At 50.3% G+C, this 11,549-nt stretch overlaps 1 gene segment (V, D, J or C); it reads right to left on the bottom strand.

The window, feature by feature from the left end:
• Positions 1 to 7,356: 7,356 nt before the first annotated feature.
• On the bottom strand, positions 7,357 to 11,103 carry LOC102826969. The segment is given in 4 exon segments: positions 7,357 to 7,751; positions 7,911 to 8,240; positions 8,663 to 8,968; positions 11,097 to 11,103. Coding segments are annotated over 4 exon segments (1,038 nt in total).
• Between the last annotated feature and the right edge of the window lie 446 nt (positions 11,104 to 11,549).

Here is an 11,549-nt window from a genome sequence, read left to right as displayed (position 1 = left end):
CCCCCCCAGCACATGAAGGCTATCACCCTTGCCCTCATAACTCATGAAGTGGTGTCCTGGGCCAGAAAGGATGAGCCTCCACCAGATCCTCAGCACTGAAGTGCTCACACACAGTCCTCTTGGGGGGTCTTCTCAAACCCTGAAAAATCATACTCCTCCATGCCCCCTGGCTCAACGAATACCCTGGAAGCTCCACTACTCCAGGGGGCCCCAGCATGAGGTCATGCTGCACATAGTAGGAACAGGAGGTGCAGGGACCTCAGCATCCTGTGGTCAGGAAAGGGGCAGAGGAGCCTGTGGCAGGAACACTGAAAATGCCAAGAGGGATCTGTGTGCCCTGACAATGGGAGCTCCCCCAAAGCAGAGGGATCCCACAGATCTGCCTCCCACAGGGCCCAAGTCCAAAGACCTCTCACAGGGCAGCAAGTCCAAAGACCCCTCAGGCCTGTGATATGGGAGGTTGAACATCTATACCATTTGTCCTGAGAACCTGGGAAGTCCCTGGCTTCCTATGGTAGATTTGTCCCAATGCCACAAACCCAGAGTCCCCCATTTCCATTTGTAGAGCCCTCCTGGTGGCCCTGCACCAACCAGAGACCTGGATTCCAGACGTGGATTTGGGCCCCCTAGATATGGACCGTCTTGCATTCTGCCTCACATGAGTCCCCTTTACTCCCTCCACTGCTAAGCGTGTGTTCACAGCTCCCACGCATGCCTGTGGGGTTTTCTCAGTTCAGTGACTGTGCCTTGTGGCACAGCAGATGGGGTGGGTGTCTGAGGACTGTGGGGACCTCAGTGGGCAGGTGTCCTTCCTGTTGCTCTGTCTCCCTCTGCACAGAGCCCAGGGTCTGACTGGACTCAATTGACCTCCATATCTACCAGGCTGTTCTTACTCATGCATTCTTTCTCTGTTTGTAACTGGGGCCTGTCTTCTGCCACAGCCTGGTGGGCCCTGCTTTCACACTACTGGCCATTTCTGGAGCAGTGGCAACTGCCCACTACTGAATTGGAAATCTCCCTCCCAGGATGTGGTGGGCACTGCTGGTGAGCGGTGGGTCTGATAAGTGTGTCTGGGACTCAAACCTCATATCAGGCATGATGCTCAGCCTCGTAGGATACATTGAGGGGGAAAGTTCCTGTTTAAGTCCTGAGTCCTTAAAGTGTGGGTGTGAATGTGTATATGTAAGTGTATGTACATAGATAAGTGTTTATATGTGTTGTAAAGAGTGTTTGAGTATATGTGTGTATGTGTGTTACAGTCTTGTTATGTTTACTAGTGTGAACACGTATGCCCACGTGTGTGTGTGGGTATGTGTGAGCGTACATGGGTGGAAAGAGGTCAGTGTATTTATGTGCATGTGAGTGTGTGCGAGTGAATGTACATACGTGCACGTACATGAGTTCTGCATCTCTGTGTGTTTGCATGCATGTGTCTAAATGTGTAACAGGTTCCCAGTGGTATGTTTATTAGTACAGGATTGTGAGTTTCTGTGTCTGCCTGTGAGAGTGAGTGTGATTGGGGTATTCTGCTTGTATGTTGGTTTCTGTTTCAAGGGGATTTCTGATGTGTTTGTAAGTGTGTGGATATTTCTGTGTTCATCTGTGTGAGTGGGTGTCACATGATTTCTCTGAATGTGTGTGTGTGTTTGTGTATGTGAGGCTGTTTGTATGTTTGTCTCTGTATGGATGTGTATTCATCTCTCTGTGTGTGTGTGATGATTTAGATGAATGTGACTCTCTTTGTGTGTGGATGTATGTGTGTTTGTGTGTGCCCACCTGTGGAAATGCATGGGTGTGAGGGGTGTATGTGTGTTTGTGTGTGCCCACCTTTGGAAATGTATGGGTGTGAGGGGTTTACACTGAATTCTTGTGACCATGTTGCTGCTTTTCTCTCTCTTTTTTTTAATAGTCTGTTACCTGTCTCCTTAATATTTTGCCTCTATATCTGTGTACATCTGTCTCCTTGTCTCTGTCTCTGTGCCTGTTTATGATATCTTTGTATCCTGTTTGTCTCAGTGTCTGTTTCTCCCTTATGTCTGTCCCTCTTTGTCTCCCTCACCCTGATCTTCTGTCCCCATTCCTCTCAGTGTCTCTGCTTCTCTCACTGTCTGTTTCTTTTCATGACTCTTTCTTCATCTTTGCCCCTTTCTATCTCTGTCTCTGTTTCTTTCAGTGTCTCTGTCCCTCTGTCTCTTCTTCATCTCTGTCCCTCTCCCCATGTCTCCTTCATCTCTGTTTCTGTCTCTCTTCCTTCTCTGTACCTATCTATGTCTCTCCTCCATCTCTATCGCTGTCCCTTCTCCATCTGTCTCTTTATTTATATCTCTTCCATCTTTGTCCCTGCCCCTATCTCTCCTGAGTCCCCATTTCTCTCAGGGTTTCTCTGTGTCCCCATCCTCTCTATCTCTTTCTATGGCTTGATAATCTCATCTCAAGCACTTGAGTATGCACATAGAATGCAGGGTCTGCCCCAAGCTGATTCATGCTTGTCCTGGACATAGCAGGTGGCCAGTGTCTGGTGGAATCCCCAGTTTGTGTCTCACTCTGGGGAACAGGACACTGAGAGCAGGAGATGGAACTGTGTGGGACTCAGGTCTGCTGTGTCACTGGTGCTGTGTTTTGTGGGTTACATGCAGAACACCTTGTCTTTGGCTGAGGTCCCATGCAAGAAGACACAATAATAACACTCTACAGACACTGGACTGACCCTGGTTGGATGTGGCTGACATTGGACAGACCTTGGCTGGCCCTTGGTAATATTGAACTGATGAGAGTTGGTGCACAGTGGAGGCTGAGGCCTTCAGCAGGTCTTGGAGTAGCTCACTACTCTGGAATTCCCCCTTTAGCCTTGCCTCCTTTCCCAGCCAGGCACAGACTACTAAACCAGGTCTTGGTTTGGAGGTATGATTTTCACAACTGTAGGGACTCTGGTCAGGACACCTGGGCTATGTTCACAATGACTCAGAGACACAGGGGTCTATTTTTGGTGTTTTAGCAAGCAATGTGGATGTAGGAGGCTTGAGAAGAAAGAAAAACAAGAACACAAACACATTTATTTCCCCCTTCCCTCCTCCAGTCTCCAGATCCCTATACCGTCCTGTACTATCAGTATGCCTGGTGACTCTCATAGCCTGAGGGATCCAGGTATGGCCCAAACTGGCCTGAGCTATGGGTCTGGTCTGCTCTGAGCCATGTCAGGTGTGGTTCTCATGGACAGGACAGTGACTGAGTGACAACAACAGGGACTACTGATCACAACTGGGCCCAGTGATCAGGGCATGGTTTGAGTGATCATTAAAGAGGTCAATGCTCAGTATAGGGATTGAGTGATGTGTTTAGGGACTCTGTAATCAGAACAAGGGCCCGGGTTATCACTTTAGGAGCCAGGTGATCAGCACATGGACTGAATGAGCAGAAAAAGGGACTCTATGATCAGAATAGGGGCCCACATACTATATATCATTTCAGGGACCCCCTGACCAGTTCAAGGGCTGAGTCAACAAAGGACAATAAAGTCAACAAAGGAGAACAAGGCTGAGTGATCATGCCTGGGGACAAGTGTTAAGGATAGGGGCTGGGGAAACTGTTGAGTGCTCAGGAGATGCCAGGTTGACAAGATAGAGGCTATGTGATCACCACAGGGGTCCCCAGTGATCAGGACAAGGGCATGGTTATCAGGAATGGGACTGAGTGATCAAGACAGGACCCTTAAGTTGTGGGACTATCTTTATGCATACTGTCCTGTGGGCCATGTCACACTTATACCTGGTTCCAGTTAGTTTATGCCCTTGATTTTATCAGGTTCGCTAAAGGGATTGGGAATCCCATCTGTGTCCCTCATCATGCCTCACAGACATGCATTGCCCAGATTGAATCCTAACTAGGGAATGATTACCCAATAATCAAGATAAGCAGGGACTTACTTGTGCTTACTTGTTAATTTATAGTAAACAATTTCACATGGGTTTCATAACAGATTAGTAAGTAAGTATAAGTAAGTCCATGTGTACTGTGATTTCTGTGTACTCTGTCCCTTTGTGGAACTGTACATTTGAGAAGAGGCTTTGGTTCTGTAGGAAGGTGCTATGCGGTTAGGAGAAAGACAGGTGCCAGTCACACCAAGAAGCAGAATCTTTGATGTGGTACAAAAAATGAAACTGTTCACTGCAACTTAATAAGCACAAATAAACCTGTATACATCTTATTTATTGGGTCATATGGCACTGTTCTCAGCCCTCTCCATTCTACCCTATCCCTGTTCCTCTTATACTGGTCTGTGAGAGCTGCTTTTCACATATGTTTATTGCATAGGGCAGGCAGTGTAGGGGCAGTGGGGTCTTCAGAGCAGAGTCGATTTCTGGCATCCTGAGCAGGTTTCTCCAGGGCTCCATGGTGCTTCCACCTGTGGACACAGAGGCAGATGCTAGTGTCTGGGCAGGGATGGTCCTGAGGTTGCATGGGGTCTTTCCAATGACCACTCTCCCTCCAGGTGGGGCTCCCTAGAGGCTGGAAAAGTCCTGATGTCCTTGCACTGTCCCAGACTAGGTGACATAAATGTTGACTTCAGCACCTGCCTGTGGGTGTGTGTGTGTCTGTGATGGGGCCATCTTTGGGCAGACCAGAACAGCCATGGTGGTTTGCACCAGCACCCCATGGGCTGTGCTGCCATGCTCCAAGAACCCATCCCTGTCTTCCTGGTCCCAAGACACACCTGAGCCTGCAGCTCCAGTCAGTACTGGGGACTCTCCTTGCTGCCTTGGGGGACCCAGATGCTGGTCATTGTCAGCACTGTGCTGTAGACGAGGCTCAGCAAGAAAAGTGTGAGGAAGGTGACAGTGGTGGACCACAGGCTGTCTCCCGATGTCTCCTCCAGGCTCTCTTGTGGCAGGTCCAGCAACAGCCACGGGTGTGACTCTTGCCAACCTGTAAGACAGTCAGGGCCTGCCAGGCCCCGGCTAGAGTGGGTAGCAGTCCTTTGTCTCAGGTCAGAGACTCACTTCAGGGAAGACAAAGAGGCAGGAGGTCTTCAGGAAAAGGGTTTGGACTCTGAAGACCCCAAGATACCAATAGGACCCCTTGTCTGGGCTGGCCTCAAGGTACTTTAGCAAGAAAGACTTTCAGAGGATAGGAGGGTAGGGCATTATCTTTGAAGCTCTGCCCAAGGTTACTGGGTCTTGGTCCTACACACTCAGCAATCACTCACTCAGGCCCTGCTGTACGCTGGTCTTGGGCCCCTGGGTGTCATGGACTATCTAGACAGTCTGTAGTTCTGTGTGCTTAGGGCTGGTTAGGACATTTCCAGAGACCCTTGTTGTCTTCCCAGGGTATGAGGCTGAGGGAAGAGCAAGTGAAGACCACTAGAACAGCTGGTCTTAGCTGTCTTCAGGGTCTCAGGACACAGACCACCCATGTCAAATGGAACTTGAAGCTGCTTGTCATACGCTGTTACATCCAAGCACTCATCCATCCATCCATTCAGTCACAAAGCCATCCATCTATCCATCCAACCACCATCCATCCACTCTTCAATCCATCCATAAAGTCATTTATCCATTCATATACCCGTCCATTCACACTGCCATCCACACATTCACCTATAAACCCGTCCATTTACTCATTCTTCTATCCTACGTGAATCTATTCAGCCATGACCCATCCACCCACCCACCAATCCAACCATCTACCCACTCATCCACCATATATCTATTGTATATCCTATGATCCTTCTTATGTGCTTGCTGCCCACCTGCTCAGCCAGTCCTTTTATTGATTATTCATCCATCCTCTCCCTTTGGAAAGCCCCTCCATTAATTCAGGCCCCATGTTGGGTCCCCAGGGATGACTGAAGAATCTTCTCTAGGGAAGTACTTCCCCATTTGACCTGTCACTCTTACTATTGCCCTTTGAAGGGGAGTAGTGGCCAGGGTGGGAAGAAGTCCTCACCCTTCCTTGGTCCTGGGAGTAGAGGGAGGCAGCCACATGACTGGGTCCCCCTGGAGAGACCAGGAAGGTTCTGAGGTGAGAGCAGGAGTCCCACTGCCCCCTTGTGGGGGTGGTGGTACCAGGTGTCCCTACTGTGGTCTGGGAATACTCTCTCTGCACTCTGTCTCTGCAAGTGTCCCTTTCTGTGGGAAGTTCTAGACAGAAGCTTCAGGCAAGCTGTTATCCTTGGTTGGGGACTCTCTTTGGCCTATTCTGACCCATATCACACCCCTGCCTTCTACTCTATTGCCAGGTTCATACTTTATCTCAGGAAGAGATTGAACATCTGAGTCTAGGGCTCAGCAGGTGAATAGGCTGCCTGGGAGGAGTCTATGGAACAGGATCCTGAGCTGGGTGGAGCTGGGCACACTGGGAGGGACAGGAAGGGGCCCAGGAAGGGTCTGAGAAGCAGGGCTGGGCCTCAAACTCCAGGCTCTGGGGAAAGACAGAAGGAAAGCCAATTTACGGTGCTTTGGTGGGGACTCCCTTTGCCTTCCTGGAGCTGAAGTCTGTGCTGTGAACTTCCTGCACCTGCAGGGGCTTTGATGTGTGTGTTCATACACACATTGGCATGTGTATGCACACGTACGCACAACTGTGTGCTTATGCACATGTGTACAAGTGACATGCACACACATGTAGCCATATGTGTTCATGTGCATGTGTGGTTATATTAGATGTGTGTGTTTATGTGTTTGCATGCCCACAGAATGTGATGTGGGGAGGTGAGGAAAGCTATGCTAGACTGGGGTGGTCTGAATTCTAATTAAATTAGTGAACACACCTGGTTTTGGGTGTTTCCTAGCCTAAGCCTGCACTCACTAAGGCAGCTATGGGGCTTCCTGGGCTTGCCCTTCTTCCCATGGTTTCCCCTGGAGTTCAGTCCAGCTATTTCCTTGATGAGCCTTCCTGTGATACTTCCCTATTTCCTGAGTCACCTGTCCCCATTACATTCTCTAATAATCACCCTAACAAGCTCAGTTGAAGGGTACTTTCTAAATAGGAATGGCCAAGCCACTGCCCATGCAAAACTTCCCATGGCACCAATGCCTTCAGTATCAACTCTAGGATGTGTCCACCCTGGGCTGTGTCTGCTGACCTCTAATTTCACTCTCTGCACAGCTACACACAAATGTTCACACACATGGGCATACATTGCTTCTCTCACACACATATGCATTCAAGGATGATAAGGTACACCCAGGTCCTAGCTGAGCAGGCAAACTGCATCTTGACAGGGTCATGGCAGGTAGAGGCCTGTCTTTTCTTTCCTGCCTCTGTCCTACACCCAGAATGGATAGATAGACAGATGGATAGAAGAGCAGGGTTGCTTCTTGTGGAGCATGGAGTTTATTTGAGGGGTGGGGTCAGGACTCAATAGCAGATGCCATCCACCTCGGACATGACCACAGACACGTTAACGTGGGTGGGTTTACCAGCCAGTTTGTTGATGGTCTTCTGCATGAAGGCCAGGGGCAGGGCCTCATGGCCCACCATACAGGAGAAATTTTCCCCCTGCTTCCAGGCCTCAGCCGACACACGCAAAATACTGGTCACAGCGAAGGTGGTAGTGCCGCTGCTGGGCTCCTGCTGTGGGCTTGAGGTCAGGTAGTCATCACGGGGTAGCTCCTGGGTCTCATGCATCCAACGCACCAGCACATCCTTAGGACTGAAGCCACGCACTAAGCATGTCAGAGTCACCAGTTCATTCAGGGCCAGTTCTTCTGATGGTGGCGGCAGCAGGTGGACCTGGGGCCGGAACTTGTTTCCTATAGGTGAGAAATCAAGTCAAAGGCTGGATAAGGTAGAGGCCAGGCTGTGTGCCAACCCTACCAGGACTCAGTTTCTACTTTGTAAGCTTAGAAGGGAACCCCTAAGCCAGGAAAGCTGGGTGGGGGCAGACTTAGGATTGTGCTCTGCTAACCCACCTGAATCTTTGGAGATGGTGACAGTTTGCAGGTTCGCTGCCTCGGAATGGGTGGCAGTGCAAGAGAAGGTCTCTCCACTATTCCAGGGCTCCGAGCAGCCAGGAAGGACGCTGGACACACTGTAACAGCCGCAGGAGTCATACTCAGGAGACCCTTGTATGGCGTCCTTACCACCTGAGGGCTGCCAGGTGAAGGTGGCACCACTGGGATCCTTTAGACCACTCAGTGTGCATGTCAGGTTGGCCTCTGAGCCCAGGAGCAGATCTTCTAAGGCTGGCCGGTGCAGGGTCAGGCGTGGCTGGCAATACCAACACTTCTGACAAGAGCTTGCTGCTGAGAGAGGTCAGAGTGAGTCAGTCCCTTATCCCCACTGCCCCTCCCTCTTCTTTGTCTCCATCTCTTGTCCTAGGGTCCCTCCTCCCTTCTAAACTAGGGGTGAGGAATATTCAGCTCATGGACCATATGAGGCTGGTGAAAACATTTGATCTGGCCCTGCCAAAGCAATCACAGTTCCAGTCATCACATTGTTGTTTAGGGATGAATTAATTAAATGTTTGACCAAATGTAGCAGGCTCATCTTAAAGTTTATAACTTTATATGGCCTGGGAATGATGTTATACATTTTGGAAGAAAAAAGGTTCCCTACCTCTACTCTAAGCCCACTTCTACCCTGCCCCTCTGCTGTCTCTTTTCACAGGAATGGGGAAGGTGTCTTTTGGGTCTTGAGGCCCCTCCTAGCCCTACCCTCTGACCTTTGCAGGGCACCGTGACCACCTGGTCTGGGCTTTTATAATGCTTCACGTGGCACTGGTGGGATGTAGTGTCCAGGCACTGGTCAGCAGGCAGGGTGAGCTGGCTACTCATGGTGTACACATTTCCAGTGGCAGACTTGACAGGGGGGAAGTTCCTGACATTCACTCCCTGCCCAGTATGACTCCAGGTCACTTCCAAAGGATCCGATGGGAAAAAGCCTTGGACCAGGCAAGCGATGATCACATTCCCACCAGGGGCAGCACTCTGGAGGCTTAGGGGGAAGAGTCTTGGACTGGCCTCAGAATCTGCAGCACAGAAGACAGTTTGTTAGAGATGACCAGCATATATAGTCCTGGAGCCTGACCCTCAGGCCTGTGCCCCAGCACATGGCACAGGCCAGCCTATTCTTCCTGCTCCTGTGCTCCCCAAGACAATCTCAGGGGCCACACAAAGTGACTGAGTGGCTGACCCAAGGTCACACAGCTAGTATACCTTGAATATAGGATTTGAACCTGCCGCACTGTATTTTAGCACAGTTCTCAGATATAGTCCTTGGATAGAACAAAATTCATGGACAGAGCCCTTGGAAGGGGCTTAGACATGATCTGTGGACAGAGCCTTTGGGAAGGGCCTGGACAGAATCCAATGGAAGAGCTGTCAAATTGGGGCCTGGACAGGATCTGTGGATAGAGCTGTCAGACAGAGGCATGGACATGGTCTGTGGACAGAGCTATCAGAGAGCGTCTGGACAGGATCTGTGGACAGAGCTGTCAGGGGCATGCACATGGTCTGTGGACAAAGCTATCAGAGAGGGTCTGGACAGGATCTGTGGACAAAGCATCAGACATGGTGCTAGACAGGGTTCATGAAGAGAGCTATCAGATAGGGGCCTGGACAGAATCCAAGGACAGATCTATCAGACAGGAGCCTAGTCAAGATTCAATGAGCTATCAGACAGGGGCCTGGACATGATCCAAGAACAGAGCTATCTAGCCCACAGGGCCTTAGATTCATGGACAGACTTGGTGCAGGTTGCTTTCAAGCTGTTTGTCCTAGTTGATAACCATAGCTCTGCCACTTACTGATCAATTTTCTGGCACCTGGGGCTGGGGAGGATCATGAGGGAATAATCCTGGAGTGAGGGTACAGTCCAGAAGAAGAGAAATTTGTACCTGAATCTTAGCCAGTGTCAGGGGCAGAATGCATGGTGGAGCAGAGGGAGACTACATTGGTTCCCACTTCCAACTTTGTATGGCAGGCTGGGAGACCAACCTTCCTAACACATTGCTCTACTCATGACCCTCAGAAAAGCCGCATTCAGCTCATGGTGCAAGATAGTTGGCAAATACCAAATTTCCTTCAGAGTCAAAAGGAAAGAGGAATGAGAGTATCATGCATGTACCTGAGATTGCAGTACCCTCAGGGTGGCTACAGAGAGAGACAGATCACAGAATGCTGGGGCTTACATGTTGGTAATTGAGCCAGTCTCCAAGCATTGACTTCCATTAATCTGACTACCTTGTCCAGCTCAGTCCAGTGAGCCAGGCCCAGCACAGCCCAGTTTGGCTCATCTCAGCTGAGATCAGACCATCCCAGATCAACCCAACTTAACCCAGTAGAACCTAGCCCAGCCCAGTTAGCAAAGCTCAGCCTAGCTCAGCTCAGCCCAGCTAGTCCAGCACAGTTCAGCCCAGAACAGCTCAGATCACCACAGCTTGGCAAACTTAGTCCAGCTCAGTCCAGTTCAGGGGATTCTAGCCTAGTCCAGCCAGTCCGGCTTGCCCTAGCATGTCAGCTCAGCTCATCCCAACTCAGCCCAGCCTAGCCTAGCCCAGCTAAGTTGACCTTGGTCAATCTAACTCACCCTAGTCTAGCTCAGTTTGGCCCATTCCATCCCAGATTTTCCTGGTAAGCCCAACTCATACCAGTCAATGGAGCTCAACCCATCCCAGCTCAGCTCAGCTCATCCCACCATGCCCTGCTCAGCCCAGCTCAGCATAGCTCACTCTAGTCCAGCCAAGCCCAACTCAGCCTAGGTCAGACTAGTTCAATTCATGTAGCAGAACGTAGCCCAGCTCAAGCTAGCCTAGCTCAGCCCAGCCCATCATAGCTCAGCACAGCACAGTCCAGCTCAGCACAGCCCTAACTCAGTTCATCTAGCATAGCTTAGGCCAGTTTAGCTCAGCTCAGCTCAGCCCAGTCCAGCTCAGCCTAGAAGAATCTCACTCAGCTACACAAGCTCAGTGCAGCTCAGTTGAGCTTAGCTCAACTCAGGTAGCCCAGTTCAGCTCCAAGCAGCCCAGTGTAGCCCAACCCTGGTTAGGATAGCTCATTCCTGCCCCATTACATCCTGTCCAGCTCAGCTCAGCCCAGCACAACCCAACCCAACCAAGTTTTCCATGATTAGTCAAGTTCAAATTGGTCCAGTCCCACCTGCCATGTTTACCTCAACTCAGTCCAATTTAGCTCAGCTCAGCCTAGTTCAGGCCAGCTAGTCTAGCTCATGCTAACTCAACTCAGCCCAACAGAACACAGTCCAGTACAAATAGCCAAATAACCCTTGTCAGCCTAACTCAGTCTATGCAGCAGAACATAGACCAGCACAACCCATCTCATACAAGCCTAGCTCAATCCAGCTAACCTAGGTCCTACCAGCTCAGTTCAACCCAGCTTAGCCCAATAGAACGTAGCCCAGCTCAATTAGCAAAGCTCAGCCTAGCTCAGCTCAGCCCAGTTCAGTGCAGCCCAATTAGCCTAGCAGAATATCACTCAGTCAGTCAAGCTCAGCATAGCTCAGTTCAGCTTAGCTCAACTCAGCTAGCCCAGTTCAGCTCAAAGCAGCCCAGTATAGCCCAACCCTGGTTAGCATAGCTCATTCCTGCCCCA

The sequence above is a fragment of the Chrysochloris asiatica genome, unplaced genomic scaffold (genome assembly GCF_000296735.1).
Source record: "Chrysochloris asiatica unplaced genomic scaffold, ChrAsi1.0 scaffold00260, whole genome shotgun sequence".
Lineage (NCBI taxonomy): Eukaryota > Metazoa > Chordata > Mammalia > Afrosoricida > Chrysochloridae > Chrysochloris > Chrysochloris asiatica.
Note: the sequence above shows the minus strand (reverse complement) of the source record. Positions and strands in the feature narration are given on the sequence as shown.